The 23,971-nt window shown below is 41.4% G+C and overlaps 1 protein-coding gene across 4 annotated transcripts in view; it reads right to left on the minus strand.

The window, feature by feature from the left end:
* The window catches only part of PRKAR2B (protein kinase cAMP-dependent type II regulatory subunit beta), a 90,897-nt gene that overhangs the window by 16,467 nt on the left and 50,459 nt on the right, over positions 1–23,971 (minus strand). For all 4 annotated transcript variants that reach the window (XR_004627181.1, XR_004627180.1, XM_034666515.1 and 1 more), the window contains exons 3-4: positions 13,492–13,544; positions 6,038–6,121 (exon numbers count right to left, since the gene is read on the minus strand). Coding sequence is in view for 2 of the 4 variants with exons in the window: in XM_034666515.1 (XP_034522406.1) it covers positions 6,038–6,121; positions 13,492–13,544 (137 nt within the window). In the remaining 2 variants the exon portion in view is untranslated. The remainder of the gene's footprint in view (positions 1–6,037; positions 6,122–13,491; positions 13,545–23,971) is intronic.

A 23,971-nucleotide genomic window follows, 5' to 3' on the forward strand; every position in this document is an offset into this window, starting at 1 on the left:
CCTTTCATATTCAGTACCTGAAAGTAATGATAATTAGTTATTTCAGAGTATTTCAGCACAACGATCCCCACTTCCATATACTGAAAAATCAACCACCAGATACATTATGCATGAAATAGAATCTTGGCAAGTAAAACGACCAGGATCATAAAGTACGACTGCAAATTATGTAGAGATTACCTAAATACTTAAGTGAATCCAAACTCTGGTTTCAATCCTTTTTGGTTTTAGCACCAAAAACAAAACAGAACAGAAAAACAACATAAGCAAACCCCAAAATGACTATGGCAAATTTGTTATCACTGTTCTTTATCACCATGGTTCTCTTCGAGAAGCAACCATGTACCTCCCATAGGACAGATTTATTAACACGGAAGCCAGAAACCCCAAACCTAACAACTACTTAAACTACAGAAAATTTTTATTCTGCTAAAGTGTGGTTGACAAGCTCACGGACAAACTTCAGCTAGTGAGAATAAACTAGAAGGTGAAGAAATCTTTCCTCAGAACAAATACAGGAACAACTCAAAGACCCTTGAACTGACAAAAGGGCTCCATGTTTCCCAAACTGGGTTTTGTGGAACCCATTAATTTTGTGGAGGTGCCACAGTGATTGATTCTGTAAACTGCTGATTTAACAGCCTCCATAAAGTGTATCTGAGCCATTAAATATTGAAACTAATAGAAATCAAAACGCTGAGATGAATTGTATATACACAATTTTTTCATGAGGTTAAATTTCTCATAAAATTAACCATGGTTAAGTGAACAAGTCAGTGGCCACAAAGTTGGGCAACTACCGCTTCTTAGCTTCCATTGTCATGGCCCCAAAAAGCAGCCCTGTGCCCACTAAGCAGTCACTTCTCTCTTCTCCCCTTACTGGCCCCTGGCAACACCTACCTGTTTTCTGTCTGTAGAATTCCCCTAATCTGGATGTTTCCTACGGTGCAATCATACAACGTGACCTTGTGCATCTGCCTTATTTCACGCAGCATAAGGTTTTCGAGGTTCATCCTTATTCTAGATAAATCCTACTTTATTCCTTTTTACAGATGAATAATATTCCACTGTAAATACACCATGATTTGTTTATCCATTCATCCATCAATGGACACCTGGATTGCTTCCACCTTTTGGCTACTGTGAATAGTGGGGCCACAGAACATTCACATTCGAATACTGAATATGTCAATTCTTCTGAGTTATACTGAGGAGTGGAATTACTGAGTCATGGTAATTCTAGAACTTTTTGTGCAAATGCCAAGCTGTTTTCCACAGTGCCTAAACCATTTTCTTTCCCACAAGCAAAGTACTAGGGTTCCAACTTCTCCACATCCTCGCCGACACTTGTTATTTCCCCTTCTTAAAAAAAAAATTATACCCACCCTAGTGGTGCTGGGCTTGTATTTCATTGTGGTTTCGGGACTGGCATTTCCCTAATGACTAGCCATGTTGAGAATCTTTTCATATGCTTATGGGTCATTTGTGTATCTTTTTTGGAGAAATGTCTATTCAAGTATATTGCCTAATTTTAAGTTGGGTTTTTATTTTGTTGTTGAGTTGTAAGAATTCTTTATATATTTTGGATACTAGGCCCTTATATATATATGATTTGGAAATATTTTCTCTTGGTGGAATGTCTTTCACTTTTTTCAATAATGTCCTTTGATGCACAAATTTTTTTTATTTTTTATGAAGTCCAATTTCTTTCTTTTCATATTCCTGTTTTTGGAGTCCACCTAAGAATCCACTGCTAAATCCAAGGTCATGAAGACTTACCCTCATGTCTTCATCTAAGAGTTTTTATAGTTTGGGAGCTTACATTTAGGTCTTGGATCCATTTTGAGTTAATTTTTGTGTACAGTGTAAAGGAGGGGTCCAACTTGGTTCCTTTGTGTGAGGACATCCAGTTGTCCCAGCACCATTTCTTGAGGGGACTATTCTTTCCCCGTTGAATGTGCCTGGCATGCTCATCAAAAATCAAATGGACATCAAATCAAATGTATAAATAAAATGTATAGGTTTGTTTCTAGACTCTCAATTCTATTCCACTATTCTATGTGTCTACCCAGGCCAGTAACACATTGTTTTTATTCCTGGAGTTCTATAGTACAGGGTTTGGTTTGTTTGGGTTTTTTTTCCTTAAAGGTTTATTTATTTATTTTAGAGAGAAAGGGGAAGAGAGGCAGAGGGAGAGAGAGAACCTCAAGCACACTCCCTGCTGAGCGTGGAGCCTGACGCGGGGCTCGATCTCACAACCCCGAGATCATGAGCTGACCTAAAACCAAGAGTCAGATGCTTAACCGACTGAGCCACCCACGTGCCCCTGTAGTAAAAGTTTTGAAATTGGCAAGTGTGAGTCCTCCAACTTTGCTCTTCTTCTGCAATATTATTTTGATGACATGGGTCCTGCTTGGCTATCTATACAAATTTAATAAATGAGACAAGAGCAAAATGTTAATGCATTTTCCCGGTTTGGCTTTAAAATACATAAATGCTATCAATTTAAACTTTCATAAAATCATACTGATACACTGTGGAGAGTTTGCTGCCGCCAAAATATAAAAAACAACATACTCTTCCGTGCAAAGCATAACCCTGTTGAAATACCCATGAGAATGCTCAAAGCATGTGGCTCCTGAGAAGCTGGGTTGCGAGGGAGATTTCCTGTCCCTGACTACTCTTTTGTTTTTTTGGATTTTTTTTAAATTGTCTAGGCACACAGACTTAGAGCTTTTAATTAAAAACCCGAGCTCTCCATTTGAACAGAGAACATACTATTGCCTCTTCACGTGGGCTAAGCAAAGCCTTTGGAGGAACGGCAGGGTGGGTCCTGCAGGAAGGGGTTTTCATCCCCTCCCTGGCTCCCTGTGTGAGCTCTGACACCTCCTTGTGAAACAGGAGCCCCCCGCGGAAGATGAAGCCAATGTGGCCAAGAGGCAGTGCTGTCTGGATGTGCTGCTAATTGGCCCCACAGGGACCGTTTTATCCAAATGAGTTCATCAACCAGGCAGCATATGGTCACCTATCAAAATTATGAAGTTTGATTAAATGGTTTACTAATATTTTGTTTCGCTTATTATTTATATTCCAACTCCTTTAGGCCAAATGGAGAGAGAATATCAGCTTTATTGATTAGCTCTTTCCCTAAATGTCAAATGGGAGAAAAAAAATGAAATACATTCTCTAGTAAATTTTTTTGTTGTCTCGGTATTTAGCTGCATTTTAAAACTTTATAAAGCTTAGGAATTTCACACATAGATATACAAAAAAGTAATTACTGGTAAAATACAGAACAATCATTTCTTCTAGAACTTCTCACTGTGACAGGTGTCTGTTCTAATCAATCAAAATGCAATTTCCCAATAATTATGCACAGAGTGAAAAGAACTTAGGAAATATTTAATATGCAGAGGCTTATCCCAATGACTGACAGCCACAGTAGGAAATCCACATCTTATTCCACAGAATGCAAATTCGAGACTGAGCTCGATGAAAGGTCTCTAACTTCAAAAATAACAATTTACTCTCCATTAATGAAGGAACCTATCATGGAGCATAGGAAAATTATTTCAGTTTGCCTCAAATTAGAAATATTTCAGAAGAAAAATGGCCTACTGAGTTGAGCATTAAAATATTCATGAAAAGGATATCTTCAAAGAGATTAATAATTATAAATGCTGTGCTCAACATATGAATATACAGCCCTCCCAGGAAAAATGTTCAGAGGCCTAAGAGGTGCCAGATTTCCAAGCTAAACAATGACTTCAGGGAATTCAGATGAGATAGTAGGTAAAAGGTCAAGATCATTCTTCTTTTTAGTTAGTAACTACTGCTTCCTGTTCTGCATCCAAATTTTCCCAATTCAGGAAAAAGGTACCAGCTCATCGGTTTTCTCCCGTCTCTCTTTTTTTTCCTTTCCTGTATGTTCATCAGGTTTGTTTCCTAACTCCCACATATGAATGAATGTGAGTGAAATCGTATGGTATTGGGTTCATTCCAGCGAGACAGTGGGAGTCATCCTAGACCCTTTCCATCAGCTTACAAATCATTTGATCCCTAAAAAGTGCCAACTTCTGCTAATTCTGAATATTTTATGAAACCGTCCCCTTGTTCCCTTCCCTAAGCCCATTTCCCTCCTTTCTACTCTCTATCCTGCCACCAAAGTGACCTCAGACACATTTGATTGTTACTTTCTCTGCTTAAAATGTTTCAATGGTGACTTCCCACTGCCTACAGTATATGGCCAACTCTACAGGGTGGCACTCAAGAAGGGTCCTTGATGACATGGCACGTGCGCCTCTGAGCTCTCAGCACCCGTGTCTGCTGACACAGGCTCCCGTGAGAACATGCCCTGGACTTTCCTTCCATGGGCAATCTCCTTCCTGCTCATTCTCTGAGGCTCAGCTCAGGTGGCTTCCCCAGCTTCCTGAATCCAGGTGGGGTCGAGAGACCCTCGTTCTCACACAGTGTCTGGACTCCATCACAGCATTGATCAGATGAGAGGCAGACGGAGAGAGAGAGAGAGAATCTTAAGCAGGCTCCATGTCCAGTGTGGGTTCCAACACAGGGCTCGATCTCACAACCCTGAGATCATGACCTGAGCTGAAATCAGGAGTGAGATACTTAACCGACTGAACCACCCAGGTACCCCTTAATTTCATTTCTTAATCTTCCATTATTAGAGCAAACAACCAACAGCCCCATTCTTTATAGAGCTCACAGTTTTGCAAACTCATTAAGAATTCTAGAGGACCTGAGGCAAACTGGACAAAACTTATAACATGTGGTCCTAAAACAACATCTCCAAAGTCACAAAATGTAATCCGTGTTCCTGGAGGACGTGGTAGAAACATATGTGGTATTAGAAACAAAAGATCTTTAAAAAATGTTTCAGGGTACCCTATGACCAGATTGAGAGCACTCAATATAGAGCACTCAGTATAATACCGTACCCACCTCTGTATAAAAATGGCTTTAAGAAGACCTCAGCTTAAAAAGAGCAGGTCTTAATTTAATGTTCTAGGGCATCCATCTGAAAACTGTAAAATGCTGTGTCTGACTAAAAAAAAAGTTGAGGTAAAGGGTGCCTGGGTGGCTCAGTCGGTTAAGCGTCTACCTTCGGCTCAGGTCATGATCCCGGGGTCCTGGGATGGAGTCCCACATGGGGCTCCCTGCTCAGTGGGGAGTCTGCTTCTCCCTCTCCCTCAGCCCCTCCCCCTGCTTGTGTGCTCGCTCACTCCTTCTCTCTAATAAATACATAAAATCTAAAAAAACCCCAAAACATTATAAAAATAAAGGTGAGGTAAGCTACAAGAGTTGACTCAGTTTCCACATTTGGGTCATGGCAGCAGGATCCTGGCAACCCAAACAATCACAGAGCAATCAAGATGCACAATGTGAAATGAAGGAAGAGAACATTTAGGTCTGAGTACAGAGCAAAATGTGAACCACTTGCTCACTCATACTGAGAGAGGGGTTTCTAGAAAAATAGCCAGAGCCAAAGACCAGAGATTTCAAACTCCTTACAAAGAAAAAAATCGCTCTATGTTTAAAGGGAAGTAAAATGTTACTTTTAAAATAAGTATAATACAAAAGTTATACATAAACTACCATTAGGATCACTAGCTGGTGAGAGAGGCAATCCACCGTGGGCCCTGAACCCCCTGCACGTTCCTCCTGCTGGATGTACAAAGAAGGTGAGGTCCAACCCTCTCTTCATCGAGGGTGTTTCTCAGGGCTATACTTGTAGCAAGTAACCTGGAGGGATGTCTTCCGCGGACAAGGGGTAGGCAGGCCTGTGTGCTCCTGGCTTCAAGGACATTGCACCTCCCAAGCTTAGCATTGCTCTCCTAGAACACAAACCACCACACAGGCAGCCATGGGGGCGGGGGGAGACATGTCATCCCGGGTGACCTTAGCTTGTCAAAAGGGTAAAACTCCAAGACCCTGCACCGCTCTTCCCTCCGATGGTGCTGAAAAACAACAACAACAACAACAAAAAAAAACCACTTCTGGTCACTGAGATGTAGCTTACCGGATCCAGGTTCTTAAACAGCAGGATGTCTTTGCAAGCCTCTTGCAACCGATTTCTTTGATCATCAGTTTTGGGATGTATAATCTAAAAGGACACCAAATTAACAAACAAATTAGCCTACTCATCTTATGATAAGGGATAAAACCTCCCAGCAGGATGTTGGAGGGAAGAATTGTCAGTGCTGAGGTTCACTTTAGGTGACCACACATGAGCTATGCCCCCTAAGTAAAGGAAAATAACACAGCTTGGTCTCAGGGAGGGAGTGAACGCTCATCAACAGAGCCTTGAATGTTTTTCCAACAAGGGTTTCTCCCAGGTTGGCAAGTTCATTTTGTAAAGGTCTGTGATTGGCTATTCACTAAAGACCCCAAAGCTCCCAGCCAGTGGGAACATACAGAAGGACAGCAGGTATGACGGCTATGTTAAAGGTCTGGAGGCTGCCTTCATTCTGTTTAATACTCTCTCGGTTTCTCTAATACTAAGTGTGATAGTCTTTCAGGATGTAGATCTTTCCTTTGAAACGTGACAGTCTCTCGAAGCCACTAAATGCTTACATGCATATTGTATTAGATGTTAAACACATTTTTACACACCATGTATGTCACTATCCCCACGGAGACTGGTTTTCCGAAGGGAGCAAGTAAACAGGGTGAGGTACCAAGAGAGCGTGGATTTGTGGAAAGATGAAGCCAGGGGTCCTGGTGAGCTCAATTTGTTATGAGCTCAAAGAAAACCAGGTAGTCTATTCTTCCTAAAGTGCCATTCCAGGAGGGCAAAGACCAACAGAATGCCCTCTGTAAGTGTGCGTGTCAACACTCCAGAGTCCCCTTTGACTAGCGGAAGGCTCAACCACTCGCAATGAAAGGCCCATTCTGTTGTGAACGCTGGTAGTTTCTAACTATAAAATGAGTCGAGAGGCGAGAGACAGTCCTAAAAGCAGCAGGCATGGGGTCACCTCCCGGACCACCTGTGCACTGCTCTCTAGCAGCTGTGGGCGCTGATGAGCAAGTGCCCCAGCTACCCCGGCACTGGCCCCACCATCGGAGCAGCCGGAATCGGGCAGTGGGGAGTTCCGTGCCCAAGAATACACCAAGACTCCCGATGGGAAATTAGAATCAGCAGTTCAAACCCATCTCAGGTGGCTAAAAATTAATGAAAATCATAGGCCCAAGACGAATAAAGGAAATTTACAGTATATGCCTTGTTTTACTGACGTCACCTTACTGAGCCTCACAGATAAGATGCGTTTACAAACTGAAGGTACGAGGCAACGCTGCGCTGAGCGCCATTTTTCCAGCAGCATTTGCTCACTTCGTCTCTGTGTGTTACATTTTGGTAATTCTTGCAATATTTCAAACCTTTCGACTGTATCGGTTCTGGTGATCTGTGATCAGTTATTAGGACTCGCTGAAAGCTCAGGTGATGGTTAGCATTTTTTGGCAATAAAGTATATTTTCAATTAAGGTACGTACATTGTTTTTTTAGACATAATGCTACTGTACGTTTAATAGACTAAAACAGGACACACATAACTTTTATATGCGCGGGGAAGACAAAACAATCACTTGACCGGCTTTACTGCAATATTTGCTTTATTTCGGAGCAAATAGTGAACTCACACTACCTGCAGGTATGCTTGTATGTGTTCTATTTATGTACTACACAAAAGAGTATTAGCCAGTGGGAGAGGAAGTCATTGCATTTTTTTCCCTATATAGGTAAGATATATGCAAACTTGATTCACTGTGTAATCAATAGGCTCCTCAAACTAGATTTTAAGATGACATATGGACACAGAGAAAGCAGACCCTGGTGCCTACTAACTCACTGCTTACTATACAAGAAACTTTTTCAATCAAGGCACTGAAAAAATCATGCCAACCAAAATTCTAGTAGTATCTCCCTACTTCGAATGAGGAAGGTTAACACAACAAAACAAAACAGAAAGTCACTTCTCACTCCAACTAGAACTTCAAACTGAAGCGATCATAAAATGTTTGCCTGCTGAGGGGTGCCCGGTGGTGCAGCTGGTTGAGCGGCCGAGTCTTGGTTTCAGCTCAGGTGGTGATCTCAGGGTCGTGGGGTCGAGCCCGGAGTCAGGCTCTGGGCTGAGTGCAGTCTGCTTGGGAATCTTTCTCCCCTAGCTCTGCCCCTCCCCCCTCTCTTTCTCTCTCTCTGAAATAAATAAATAAAATCTTTTCAAAAAAAGTTTGCCTGCTGAGAAGCTCTGTCCTCAGAGAGAAAAAGTTGGGGTATCACAGCACCCTTGCGGAAAAAATGTTCTAGGCCCAAGATGGAGGTGCTCCAGCCCAGGGAGCAACGTCAGCCCACTACAATTTTTTTTTAATTTTTTTTTTAAGATTTTATTTATTTGACAGAGGGAAAGGCAGCGAGAGAGGGAACACAAGCAAGGGGGAGTGTGAGAGGAAGAAGCAGGCTCCTAGCAGAGCATGGAACCCGAAACGGGTCTCAATCCCAGGACCCTGGGATCACGCCCTGTGCCGAAGGCAGACGCTTAATGACTGAGCCACCCAGGTGCCCCAGCCCACCAATATAGATAGCCTTCGTGCCCACGTAAATGCTCTGGAAATGTGGCAGAGCCAATTAGCCAAGCCCCAAAGCCAAGCCAACTGTGGGCTCTAGGCTTATTTGTCGTCCCTTACTCCTTATCCCACGAACGCTTCCTATCTTCCACCCCATCTCACAGTTCTCTGGACCCTTGGGAACCCGCTTCGGGAAGTGCTAGGGTTTGTCTGGATCACCCAAATTGTCTTCTTTAATCATTGTTGGCACCATCTTGCACCTGCTTTACTCTTGTGATCGATGTAAGTCTTTCTCCGCGACCATTCACTCTGTAGGAGCCCCTCACACAGCAGCTTCTTCCTCTTCTCTCTCCTACTACTTGCGTTCTTAGGCATTAATTCTTTTCACTTCTGGTTCTCCCCGCCACCACTGCTGTGGTCTACAGCTCTCCCTGCTTTCCGTTCTCCCTCCGTGCCCTCTCCCACCCTCACTCTCAGTACCCAGAGCCTGTTACAGACCCCGCATTAAAATCCTGCTCTGGGGGCGCCTGGGTGGCACAGCGGTTAAGCGTCTGCCTTCGGCTCAGGGCGTGATCCCGGCATTATGGAATCGAGCCCCACATCAGGCTCTTCTGCTGTGAGCCTGCTTCTTCCTCTCCCACTCCCCCTGCTTGTGTTCCCTCTCTCGCTGGCTGTCTCTATCTCTGTTGAATAAATAAATAAAATCTTTAAAAAAAAAAATAAAATAAAATCTATTTAAAAAAAAATAAATAAATAAAATAAAATCCTGCTCTGTGTTGTGGAAAGCAAACAGTGAGAAATCAGGTGACTCTTTGAGGCTTTGGAGCCCCTGCCCAGTAAGCAAGGGCTCAAAAGCTGCTCTTCCACTTCTAAAGACTCTCCTGCTTTTGTGTTTGGTTTGGTGGGATCCTACAGAGAAGATCTGCATCTGAATAACTAAGGGTGTAACTAAACAATACACCCAAATGTGATTTTCATTTCAATAGAAGTCCCTTGGCTTTTTTACTAAATTTTATTTCTGATTTCAGGGCAAAAATCTCATTTGTTAAACAAACAATTATGTAGCATTTATTATGTGCCAGGCACTGGTTTAAGGGCTTTAAAAATATGGACTCATTTTATCCTAGTAACTGACCCCATGAAGCAGGTAATAATTTATGCTAAGTAAAATAAGTCAGACAGAAAGAAAAATACCACATGAGCTCATATATTAAAATGAACTTGCCCGTGTCATTTCTTCATGTCAGAAAGTTCAGAGCTGCAGAGCTAGGATTCATCCCAGCCAGGTTACTATAGAATTTATGCTCTAAACCATGGTCAGCAAACTGGCCCTTCTGAAGGCCAAATTTCTTTTTGCATGGCCCCTAGGCTAAGAATGATTGGGAGTAAAAAACAAAAGAATTAATACTTCTTGACATGTGAAAATTATATAAATTCAAATTCAAGTGTCCATAATAAATTTTTTTTTTTTAAGTAAGTTCTACATGCATCATGGGGCTTGAACTCAGAACCCCGAGATCAAGAGTTGCACATGCCACCGACTGAGCCAGGCAGGCACCCCCAGAAATAAAGTTTGAACAGAACACAGCCACATTCATCCATTTACGTATTATCCACGGCTGTTTTCAAGCTACAACAGCAGAGCAAGTAGCTGTGACAGAAAGTGTATGGCCCTCCAAGCCTGAAATATTTATTACCTGCAAAGAGTAAATTTTTCAGTTAAAAAAAAGGTTTACCAAAAAAGTTTGCCAGTTCCTGCTCTAAACCTCTGGTGTCTTTCATTTTAAAAAATTAGAACACCAATTAATAAATAAAATTTATAGAGACATTTTCTGTAAAGAAAACACTGCAAATCTATTCTGCTAAGCAACAGATATCTGTGCAAGATCGTTTCCTATTTGCCTAGTCCATTGTCCACACAGAGCTGAAGGTAACCTTTAAAAAATTCAAATCAGAACACCTGGATGGATTCCATCGCATTTACCGAGCATTAAACGCCCGCCCTTCCTTGGCCGCCCTCGCCTCCGCCACCAGCCCACAGCCACACCTGCCTGCACTCAGGACCGCCAACTGCTCCCACGTGGAGGCACTGAGGTCAAGCCAAAACGGGCTCCTGGGCTTTGTGGCAAGACTCCCCTTCTTCACCCTCTGGTCCCACCTCAAGGAGACCTTCTGCAACCACTCCATTTAATCAGGGACCCTGTCGATGTGGGGTTTGGTTTTGTTTCACCATCGTTTTAGCACACCATATTTTGTAACTGTTCATTAATTTACTGGCTTGTTCTCTAATTCCGCTATTAGCCGCTGAGCTCCAAGATGGCAGGGACTTACCTGCTGTGCTCACCACGGAACATCCTAGCACCCAGCCAGATATACAGAAGGCACCTTCCCAAAATTTTGAAGAGTAATACAACAAAGGAATGACCCATTCTTAAAACTACCAGCTCTTCTCTACCAGAAGAGTTACACGTTAGATGTATATATAACTCTTCTATTTGCATTTATTTTTAAGATTTCTTTTTTTAAGCGATCTGTACATCCAACACGAGGCTGGAACTCACAACCCCGAGATGAAGCGTGGCATGCTCCACCAACTGACACAGCCAGGTGCCCCTATATTTTCATTTATTCAGGGTAAAATCTAATTTGTGATTTTTCCAAAATCCACCTTATTTAAATTTTCTTCGAATTCATATCAAAGAAGACTTATTTATACTAATCTGAGACTTAATGATTTGATACATAGTCTGTGAAATACAAAATGTCCAAATGAAATGGCACTCTATCAAAATATGTTTTCCTTACAGACATTTTCCAATATCTGCTTAGAGACAATTAATTCTGAAATCTGTAGTAATCATTTCCAAGGGCTACGGTGCAATTTGCCTCGTAGTATCTACGACCAAAAAATAGTGCAGTTTTAAGTAACATGTTTAGAGAATAAACTAATGGAGAACCTGAAGCACTTTATAATTATAATTAATCACAAAAAAACTATTAAAAATAACATGGAGGGCGTTACAGGGGACAACTCCAGCAGTGAATGCTCAACTCACAAAGATTCTTCCTTCTCTAGGAACCGCCTTCATTTGAAAGTGGTGTCTGGTAGCCAAGGCTGCACGTCTTGTCCCTGGCCCCCTAGCCAAACCTGGGTCCATGAGAAACCCTGTCGTGGAAACTGGGACTTGAAGCTGAGAGTCACAGCACTAAGAGCAACTGGCAGCCAAGTCTCTTTCTAAGACAATACTCTGTAAGTCCTGCACCACTGCTGTGGGAGGAGGACCCCAGACTGGGGGTCCTGCTTCTGCCTGTTTTGGGGTGTTTTTCCCCCCAATTCTTCCTGGAATTCTGTAAGATTTCCAAGCATACATCCAATGATATTTTTCAATATTTTCTTTTTAAAATTTTTTCTAAAGAATTTTAAAAAGAATTTTTAAAAATTCTTTTAAAATTTGTATCTCAATGTGATTGGATTCTTTGACATACCCAAATGAATCCTGGCTGGTTCCACCGCCCAAACACGACTGTTAAGAATTAATTGGAGTGACCCAGCCAATCACTTTACCTATAACACGGATCAAATGGTAGCTAATAGTCTGAGTCTATGAGATACTGTGTATTATTTTTAAACTGTATTTTTGAAAAGCCCTTCAATATAGATTCTTACTAAATTAAACCAGCTCATCAAACATCTCAATTACTGTTTTATCCTGAATACCTTTATACGCAAATATAAAGAATGTGTGTACTCATCAAAGTCACCCATTATTGTTTCTGCTAGATACATAAATCAAGGACATGATGGGGAAGGCATGGTTTTTACCACTACATGAAGTACTAACAGCAAGTTACACATTAGTAACAGTATCTTAATCCTAAGGAAACATAATTTCTGGCCAGAATTTACAGACATTATCAAATTAATTTATGTTCTGGTAGCAAACAGTGAGCTCCCCTCCCCCCACACTGCTGCTGGGAATCCCCATGGGTATGGGAATGAAATGAGATTTCCTTCAAGACTTTAAGATAAGACTCCTGAACTTTCTACCACTGGATTTTACATATATTTCAGGAAGCTTAATGATGTAATGACTTAGGGACACAGTATTTGCTTTTCCATATTAAAACTCAATCTTAAGTATTTGTCAGAGCTACAGAAATAAATTTTTGTTTATCTTTTGAAGCCAAACAGAGAAGAAGAGCTTTGCCAAGTCAGTACTCAAAAAAAAAAAAAAAAAAAAGGCAACTTATTACTTTCCATTTCCAGGCACAGTAATCTCTTATTTAGTTTACTTTTTACTAAATAAATAATAGGTGAAGGGAGGACATAGCTTAAAAACTGCTTCAAACAAAACTGTACAAATTCTTACAAAAACATTATGACCTTCAAGAAATCAGGTTCCGAGCAAACTATTAGATTCATAGATATTAAAGAGTAAGAACTTTTATACTGGAAATTTAGATGTAATTCTACTGTGATTTTTTCTATTTGTTGCAGAATAAGCTTCTGTTGTTATAAATTGCTAGGAACAGAAAGAAGGCTTTCCCTAGTATTTTTCTTTACTAGGTATACCATCAGAAAAAACAGCATTAATGCTATGAGAACGATAGCTAAGAACGTATTCCATCACCAGGCTGTATTTTTGCAAAAGAAATAAAACCACACTGCAGTGAGTTTTTATGCTCATCTTTCTTTTCATCCAAAGAATAAGACTCTTTCTCTTTGGAGCAAAGTAATTTTATAGAACTTGAAGTAGAAATAAGCTATCAGAGAGAAGACTAGGAAAAGAAACGGTCAAAATAATTCCATTATGCTTCCTGTCAATCTACATGGCTGTTAACCTCTACATTATATTCCTGATCCAAAACTGGAGTATAATGTAAAATTGATTTATTAAGTAAATTACATACCCTGGACTCTGCATCATCTTCTTCTTCATCAGGATTATAAGCTTCTGCACATACTATAAAAATAAAAATGGACATTTGAAAGATTCTTCCATCAAGAAATAAAATAAATATACCTTAAAAATTAATTTAAAAAAAACCATGGTATAAAACAACATTAATTCATTTCATCCAGGGCAAGCAGTCTACACTCAAAAGACAATTTCTTATTGAAATTTATGACAAATTTATTAAAATATAAAGCTGTATTTAAGACAATGACAATTGCTCTCTGTTAGTCAGAGAAACACAGCTTCACCTCTTCCACCTTCGTTTCTAAGCTACAGAAATGCATGCGATCTAAAAATTACTTAAAGAACAGACCCCCCGCAAAAAGCCTAAGTCTGCTATGAAATGATCAATTTAATCAGTTAGGAGTACCTTTCATAAATTATCCATAACCCAATCTTCCAAGAGCAAATATGATTAACGTGTTCATAGTCCTTTCTAGTCTTTATTCTGAGTGGAGTTCATGCTGCATATGCAATGTTAAAACTTGCTTTTTTCATTTAACCCTGTAAGAATTTCACATGCCATTAGAAACATTTTGGAAAAATTGTTTGAAGGACTGCTGATTGTTTACTCCCCTAATGCTAGACACTTCGCTGGCTTCTATTAAAATAAGCTTGCAATAAAAATCTTCATGCATAAATATGTGTCTACATTTCAGATTGTGCTATAGGAATTATTCCCAAATGTTATTTTTGGGGGCTAACCGGTATGACAATTTTTAAGGCAAACTTCTTACCAAGCTTCCTTCTAGACAGACTATACCCAGCCACTGTGCTACAAAGAATGTGTAAGAAGATTCCTCTAAACTGTACAACAGAAATGGATGTTACTGCTTAAATCTTTGCCAATTTACATGAAAAAATTCTTGAAATTTTAAAAAATTATTTTGAATTTGAACTATATTCAGATGTTTATAAGCTGACTATATTTCTGCCTTTATGAGGAATCTCTATGCATTTGATTTTCTTTTTGGTTTACACCAGTTTCTTAACACCACTTTGTTAGATTTCTCATAATCATTTCATCCAGTTTGCCTTTTCACTATAATTACAAATTTGTCACAGGTTATGCATGTTTATTTTTTTATTTTTATTTTTTTAAAGATTTTATTTATTTATTTGACAGAGATAGAGACAGCCAGCGAGAGAGGGAACACAAGCAGGGGGAGTGGGAGAGGAAGAAGCAGGCTCATAGCGGAGGAGCCTGATGTGGGGCTTGATCCCATAAAGCCGGGATCACGCCCTGAGCCGAAGGCAGACGCTTAACCACTGTGCCACCCAGGCGCCCCTATGCATGTTTATTTTTAATGCAATGAGCTCAAGGAAGAAAAATCCTCCAAAAGGATTTAAACTAAATAGTAAATAAACATCACAAAAACACCACTGGTTTAGAGCTAGGAAACTCCTTCTTCATTTGCAAATCTAAAGATTACTTCTCTTTCGGTTTTTTAAAAGTAGATTTTTTTTTTTTTACATTTACCCTTTAATTCATACGGATTTTACCCTGCCAGAGATGTAGAAATTTAAAGAACAGAGGATTGGTGACAAGCTGACAAATATCTTTGCAGAGGCCCCAAGGTGGCATGAGGAGTCCTATCATCATTAGTACTGCTACTGCCATTATTATTATAAAACCTGATCTTAGCTTTCTTCCCTCCAGGCATTGCTCTATAGACACATTGGCCAGTGAGTGAGGGATTCTTAACCAGGGCCAGTTTTGGCCCCCAGAGGACAACTGGCAATGTCTGGTGACATTTTGATTGTCACAACTGTGGGGACTGTCGGGGAAGCCACTGGTTACTGAGGGAGGCCAAAGACACTGATAGACATCCCACAATGCACAGGGCAGCTCCCTTTCCCCCCAAACTACAACTGCCTGGCTCAAAATGTCCACAGTGCTGAGGGTGAGAAACCCTGACCTAGTGTGTATTTTCTCATTCAATCTTACAGCAACCCTAAGACAGGTAAGTTTCCTATCACCACCTGACAGATGAAAGACTAGGGCAGAGAGAAGTTACATATGTTGGCCCAGATCACACATTCTAGGACGACAGGACCAATACCTGATCCCAGCTTTGTCTGGCTGACCCCAAAGCCCTTGCTCTTAACTACTGTTCCGCACTTGACTCTGGTGAATTCACCAGCATCAAGCCTGGACTTCAGCCTTCTGTCTCAGAAACCAAACAGAAGGGGACCTGTCTCTCAGGGGCAGCCTCCCATTAAAGAACCTCACTGATGAATATCACCAGAATGCCAATTTAGTAACTAACTCCCTGAGTCAAGGATGGAGTCAGCATGACCAGCTCTCTCCCTGAAGGAAGACTATGGGAGCAGCCAAATCACAATTAAAGGGTTGAAAGAACTAGGAGGAAGAGAGTTTGTCTAATAAAATGAATGTTAGGTGGCATCAGTCTGGGGTAGCTTGAGCCTTCCACACACACCATACAGATGGTCCTGCTCATGGGGCCCAGACACTTCCATCGTGTTGGCTGCAACTTTCCAGAAAGCATGAGGACATCGACTTCTTTAAAGCTTGGCTCTGTGACTTTGTTTCCGTCGATGACCAACCTCACAGGCTGGACTGCTACGTAATTAGCAGGGCTCAGTGCAACATGAAAACACAGCCCCATTTTCAAAAATTCAGAATTTCAAGAGGGCACGAAGAGAACATTAGACCAAACTTGGGGCCCTTGTGAAGAGGGGGCCCAGGCCGTCAGCCCTGCTAATGGGATCAATATATTCAATGAGGTGGTGGAGTAGGTGAGACACTTTAGTGTTGATCTTAAATTTTAATTCACGGAGGGAAACCTTCATGCTCTGGTTTCTAAGTTCCAAGCTCCTATACTCTGACTAAAAATCATAAGGAGTAAGACTCCATTGTTTTTCTAAATAACTTACCAATTGTCCCAGTATTATTTGTTACTTAAGACCCTTCTGAGTTGTGGTGTCTACTTTATCATTTACTTGTTTCTTGGTTGCCCATCTCATCGAACTCTTTACTGTGCCAATATTACCAGGATTTGGTTCGTGGCATGTGGGTGCAATGTTTCACTACTTTCCAGCCCATCTCCCACCACCCCCGACAGCCACAGCAAAACACGGCCCCTGCAGGCGTGGACACTGCTATCTTCACTTACACCACTGCCTCCGGTTGGAACTCCCGCCACATCCTCCTTTCGAAGCCATCCCTTCTTTTCAGACAAGAGCCCCACCTCCTAGGAAAACCCACTTCTGGGCTCCGCTTGCCCCGTCCCAGTACCGTGGGCAGAGCTCATACTTGTCTCTTACCACACTGTGTTCTACCGGAGTGGTGACCCTGTGTTCACCCTGCAGGCTGCGACTCACAGTCCTTTGGGGACAAACTGTGCGCTCCTGGTCCTCTCTCTCTTTCCCTAGCGCTGCCCTGGCTCGATGCACACTTTCCGAATGAATGACTGGTTAAGGAACAAACAGGCCTGCAAGGTCCTTGAGGACAGAGATGATATCTTGTTTAAATCGCTCCTGATACGCTACCTGCATGACAGACTCTCAATCACAAGCTGAATGAATAAAAAGTTGTCTAACACCATTTGTCCAAGAAATAGGAACAGAGCAAAATGAGAATCTTTTGTCTTGTTCACGGAGGAGCCTGGCACAGAGCCTGGAAGCTCGGTAACTGTCTGTCCGAGGAGCGAATGGATGAGAGGTTCTATGCCCGGAAGGACCCTCAAACCAAAGCCTCTAGAGAATATGAGCTGCTTTGTATTCTTTCTAAAATGTATTTACCCTATCCCTCCTGGGTAATATGAAATTGAGCCGGAAACTGTATACTCCCTCTTGGTTTGGCAATTACACAGTAGTGAAGGGCAGAGCCTCATTCTTTGAGCGAACCCTGTATTGAGGTTTCCCTGTTATGTTTGCATATACTTATTTGACAATACATCAGTCATCTAGAATGGTCCAAGAATTTAAGTCGATTCCCACACCGTACTGCGATATGCATGCACTGTGTGGCCAGACACCTGTCACAGCTGGCAGGACAGAAGAGGGAAGTGAGGACTATACTGGCTCGGCATCTTCTGGGGCTTGGCCCTCGATCTTTTCGTACAATACACATGCACACGCGCACACACACACACACGGAGCTGCACACAACTGACCCCGTACCCTTGTACAGTGTAGGAGTTGGGGTGCCGACCCCCTACGCAGTTGAAAATCCGCATATAACTTCTGACCCTCTGAAAACTTACCTACGACGAAGAGCCTACTGTTATCGGAAGTCTCACTGATAACAGAAACAGCTGATTAATACATATTTTGTATGTTATGTGTGTTATATATTGCATTCCTGTAATAAAGGCTAGAGGAAAAAATGTTATTAAGAAAATCTTAAGGAAGAGAAAATACGTTTACAGTACAGTACGGTACTGTGCCTACTGGAAAAAACAGTCCACCTGTAAGCGGACCCATGCAGTTCAAACAGTGCAGCTCAAGGGTCAACTGCAGTGACGGACAAAGGGTAAGGGATTTTTTTCTCATCATGACACCAAATACATGTTGTTTTTTTCCAACAGCACTCCTCCGACCCTCTGACACCAAATGGGCTGTCTCACAATTCGAAGTAACTGACACTATCGACCTGAAGTTAGTGTCAGATCCCACAAGTCAAAGGGCTCAGTCTGGCAAGACTGCCTCCACTTCAGATGCTAATCTCGATTCCCAGGCCACCCACACGTCTGAACAACCAGCTATAAATTAAGGGTTCTCATGACCCCTTCCCTGGTTCTATAATTCACTAGAATGACTCACAGAACTCAGGAAGTACCTTCCTTAATCTTACAGGTTTACTATAAAGGAAACGACTCAAGAAGAGCCAATGGAAGAGATGCACAGGGCAAGACATGGGGGAGGGGCACAGAGCCTCCAAGTCCTCTCTGGGTGTGGCGCCCTCCCAGTACCCCCATGTGATCAGCAGTCTGGAAGCTCTCTTAATCCTGTCATCTAGAGTTTCATTACAGAGGTACAACTGATTAAATCATTGTCCAGTGGTGATTAGCCCAATCTCCAGCCTCCTTCCCCTTCCTGGGGTTGGGACCAGCGGGGGTAGGGGGGCAGATAGGGCTGAAAAGTTCCAAGCTCCTAATCAAAGTTTGGTCTTTCTGGCAAGCAGCCCCCATTCTGAAACTATCTAGAAGCCCCTCAGCCAAGAGTCACTGGGCACCAAAGAAATTCTCACCACTCAGGAGATTCTAAGGGTCTCAGGGGCTCCAGGGACCCAGGACAAAGGCCAAGTACCCTTGTTATTATACCACACAGGGGCTACAGCAACTCCCAGGGGCATTGCACTTGGTTGATAATGTATAAAAATGAGCTCAAACAGCTCTGCACTGGACCGGTTTACATAATCCATGCTAGCTCTCTGCCTAACAAAGCCTAAAAGAACCAGCCTCAACTCCATGAGCCACTCCACTGGGTCTCAGCACCTGGCACAGAGCCTTGTGCACAGTACGCCCTCAATAAATATTTGTTGAAGGAGCAAAAAGCAAATGTGGCCTGTACAGAAAAACTGTGTGGTTTACAGGCTTTTAACCTGGGGGGGGGGGGAACTGGTTTCTGGAAAATATATAAAATTTACTTTTCCAATTTCTCAATACACTAAGATTTTAGCATACTTATTTAAATGATAGTTAGCTTAAAAAGAAAGCTATGATAAAAGCACAGGTGTATTAGACAACGGAGCTCTGCTTCAATACGGTTAAACTTAGCTTACTGAAGTGGAAATGCCCTCCTACAAAGGGAAAAAAAAATTTACCCTTACAAATACTAGGTTAAGGCATGCCTTCTCAAGCAAGATGAGTTGGGGGAGGAGGCAAAAAAGCTCAGTCTTTTTTTTTTTTTTTGATACAGCACATATATATACACAGTATAGAAAGATACACAGTATATATGCGGCATTAAAATCTCATTGTGGGGGTGAGAAGGATGAGGGGAAAGCACCTAAAAAGACTTGGGGGAAAGCCAATAACAAAAAGACTGAGAAGTGCTGGGATAAGATACAGTAGTTCCAGCGAAGTAAAGGGAAGAGACAACATAGTGACAGTCCAGAGGCTGTCCCCTCCCCCACCCCATCCACACGTCTGTCCAGGAAGTGTGCTGTACGTCTGCTCTGACACATGGGTGATGGTCCTAACTTCCAATTCACAGTGCAAAAGCATTTGGACCCGACCACAATAGAGAAGTTCACATTTTGATCCCAAATCACATTCAAGCAAAAGGACCCGTTGGAATTCTTATTTACCATTAAAAAAAAAAAGTTTGTGGAGCTTGGGACATGATGCAGAGTGAAAGAATGCTGGAGAAGCACGGAGGAGAAAGCAGTGAGCAGCTGCTCAGGGGACAGAAAAGGCTTTGCAGAGACAGAAAATCGCAGGCCGCTAAGGAGCAATGGGAACAAGTCTGAGAAAAGAGGAGACTTTTGTCTGGTGCAGTATTGCTAGCGCTTAGAACTGTTACCGGCACACAGTAAATGGGGTAACAAAAATGGTTGAGAAAAGGAATAGTCATTGTAGTGGTGAGAAAAGTATGATTTCCTTTTGATCTTAGACCTAGGGAAAGTGCATCTGTCAGGGTGGCCGGCTTTACTACAGTAACAAGCATCCCCAAATCTGAGGGTCTTCAAACAGAAGTGTGCTTCTTGCTCACGGGTATGTCCATCACGGGACAGTGGGTATCATGCTCCACATCGTCTTTGCAAAGGCTACAGGCCAACAGAGCCACCACCGTTTGGAATGTCACCAGTCCCCAAGGCAGAAGCAAACTGCTCACTCGCTCCTGATGGGTTCAAGATACAGCACCCCAAAACACAGCACCTCATGTTGACCACCGACAAAACAGCAGAGGGAAGGTCACTCTGACCTCCCCCACCCTGCACTTTGCCCCAGCAATCTTCCATGTGAAAGGTACTGACCCGTACCAGGAGGAAGGGGGACATCCTTATCACCAGAGACAAGGAAGTTAGGGCCGAGAAGACTGTATAAACAATACTTACTTACCCATTTACTACCAGGAGCCCAAACCCCTTTGTCTTATCAATCCTTCACAGATTTATTGTTGCCCAAAAGACATAAAAGCTCCTTGCTCTTGTCACTTGTTTGGGTCTTCATTTTCTTGTGAAGGACCCCATAAAAAACAGGTAACAATTCAATAAAATGTAAGTTTTTTGTTATTCTTATGTCAGTTTCTTAGGCCAAGCCAGAGACCCAAAGAGAGTGCAGGAGAATTTTTCTTCCCCTGCACCCCTAAAGCTTCTGCCTTCAAGTGATTCTTGTCCCCTCTGCCAAGAAGGAACATATAATCACAGTTCACAGGACAAGTGACGTGGCCATTCCTAACTTCAAGGACACAGGGATGTGCATCTCTGCAGGTGTTCAGAGAGAAAACCAGAATATTGTGAAGAGTCCTAATGACCAACACAACCACCTGATGGCCCTAAGCTCAAGGATTCCTCTCTCGTCCTCTCCACCAGGGGCTTAGAAGGGGAATGGAGAGTATTGAAATCAACCATATGGTTTACTTAAAAATAGGGGAAAATGTTCTTAGCTTTAAAATCTACAGACTCAGGCTCATAAACTCTGAACAGAATCATTATAATTTCCTTAAAACTGCCTTCCAAATATTCATTGAATATTTAGTCACTGAACATGTCACTTAATATTTTATGATTTCCTGCATCAAAATATTAGAAGTTATTATAATCTACCATTACTGCCTACATTTCAGCTACAAAAAGAGCAATATAAACCTTTATTCAGGTAGGTTCTTGAATCATTCCCAATATATAACTACCAATCCTAAAAAACGGCTATAAATTTTTTCCTTTTACTTCTACTATAAAACAGCCTACTGTCACAAAAGCTTTTTAACTAAACCACACATTTTACTCAACTACCCTGATTCATTATAAACTCATGGTTTTTGTTGCCCTTTAACAAGAGAGATATTTAGGGGCACTTGGGTGGCTCAGTTGGTTAAGCATTTGACTCTTGATTTCAGCTCAGGTCATGATCTCAGGGTCATGATCTCAAGGTCGTGAGATAGAGCCCCACATTAGGCTCTGTGCTCAGTGGGGAGTCTGCTTGAGATTCTCTCTTCCTCTCCCTCTGCGCCCCGCCCCGTTCATGATCACGTGCTCTCTCTATCAAATAGAAAATAAATAAATCTTAAAAAAACCAAGAGATATTTAGAGTAAGACTTCATAACCTACCAATTCATTTCTATGTTTTTGTTTCTAAAAACTATTTTCCCCCATCTTTATACCACTCCTCTTTAAGTGACTGTAAACCAAGAACAATTCACACCTCACAAACCATCATGCACTGGACACCAGGGGAGCAGTGTCACTGAGATACGTAAATGAACCGCAAATAGCTTCAAACAAATGAGAATTTGTCCATCCTTTGTTATTTCCCTATTATTAAAGCTACGGAAACCAAAACATTCTTTTATCTGTTCCAAAAAATGTATGAATTTTTCTTCAAAAAATGCCTCGAAAAGAAAAACAAAGTCTCAACCATATCAGAACTCATATACATAGGGTAGGTGAATTTTTATTCTAGACTTGGGCTCCAAAGTATTTTAAAACTTAAGCTATAAAGTATGTGGATTCAATCGTGGATCCATCCCCAATCCATTGTCTTTCACCACATGCTCTACACATATGTATTCAGTCCCTAAAACCACAACCTCTTTTATTATAAAATCAACTCATTTATAAGTATGGCACAATCAAGGGACAAAGCATTCAACAGGTTTCTAAAAAGAATCATGTCAACATGGTATGTTTCTGAATATTCTACATAATACAACCGTTCATACCCTATGCATAGCCTATGGGACTAGAGAATGGAGGAGAACCACGTGAGCCCCTACTCCCTCTCATGTGGAACAGTGGTCCCCCTGTAGCTACTAATGCTCCTTTCATTAGTTAAGGATGTAAGGAAATTTAACAATGTGCAAGGTCAAGGAAACGGTGAGTGCATGCAATCTAAGGACCCAAGATATGGGTATTTTCCAAATAATAGATTCCAAGTAAATTTTAAGAGAAAGAATAAAAACTCACAAATGACCAAGAGTAAGATAAAGATATACCATAAAAAGGGCCAGAAGAATAATTCTGAGGAAAATATATTCTGATAACCATTAATATTTTAAAGCCTGTGTATATGTTTAATATTAATCAGTGTAACTCCTCAATGATATTCTCCAGAACTACTGGGTAGCAGACGGTAAATAGATCCATTTGTTTTAGAGGACAGCACTATAATAGAAATTATATTTGTGCTTCGCTGGAACAGTCTAATGAGGATTTCTGAGCATTATATTTGATGGCTATTGTGAGTTTTCAGAAATTAATAGCCAAGGAGATATCAAAAAAGAATTCTCATGCTTTGATTAAAAGTCAACAAACAGCTTCCCAAGAGTCTGCACAAATGCCCAACTCTTGTATTTTATTTTGGTCTGGGACCTTGCATCACATTAAAGGAATGTGAATATAAATACTAGTGGATAGTGAATGATATGTCCACATATATCAAAACACAATTTTGCCTTTCAGATGCAGAGGAGCTGGGGCTACTTAAAGCTTCTGAATAATTTTATCTGTTTACTGTTTTTGAGACTAATGCTGCCCAACATGTACCTATGAAAAAATGATAGGAACAGAAACACTAAGGGATTCTTCTCATTATTAATAAATTTTCAGAACTAGTACCATTTGACCAGATGGTTCTAGGATGTGCGGTTGGGACTAAATATAGCCAGAATTACGGAAAAAGAGTTTGGTCAATTCCCAGCTTCCAGGTTTAGTAGTAAAACTACCAGTTGTGAGCATTACGGGAACATCCTTCCATCAAGCCCCTCCATGTTATTATCAGAAGTCTAATAAGATTTTCAATGCTATTTTAGAAAAACAGGGGACACCTGGGTGGCGCAGTCGTTAAAGGTCTGCCCTTGGCTCAGGGCGTGATCCGGATGGTTCCGGGATGGAGTCCCACATTGGGCTCCTCCGCTGGGAGCCTGCTTCTTCCTCTCCCACTCCCCTGCTGTGTTCCCTCTCTCGCTGGCTGTCTCTGTCACATAAATAAATAAAATCTTAAAAAAAAAAAAACCAAACAGGACCAAATTGTAGCAAAACAATACATATCAATACCCAAAGGCTTAAAATAGGTGATATACATTTACAAGTAAAAGCAGTTGAGTCTAGCTTATTCATTATTTAAAGTCAAAAGTAAATCCTTATAAATAGCCTAATGGGACTTTCCTCTTGAAGAAAAGAAAAATTCCATTTCTATTTTGTTAAAGGAAACTTGAAAAACAATGTCAAGATTTGCGAGATGACAAATGACAATGAATTTAAATGAATTTTTAATTTAAAAGAAAAACAATATAAAGGCAAT

This window comes from Ailuropoda melanoleuca, chromosome 1 (genome assembly GCF_002007445.2).
Source record: "Ailuropoda melanoleuca isolate Jingjing chromosome 1, ASM200744v2, whole genome shotgun sequence".
Taxonomy (NCBI): domain Eukaryota; kingdom Metazoa; phylum Chordata; class Mammalia; order Carnivora; family Ursidae; genus Ailuropoda; species Ailuropoda melanoleuca.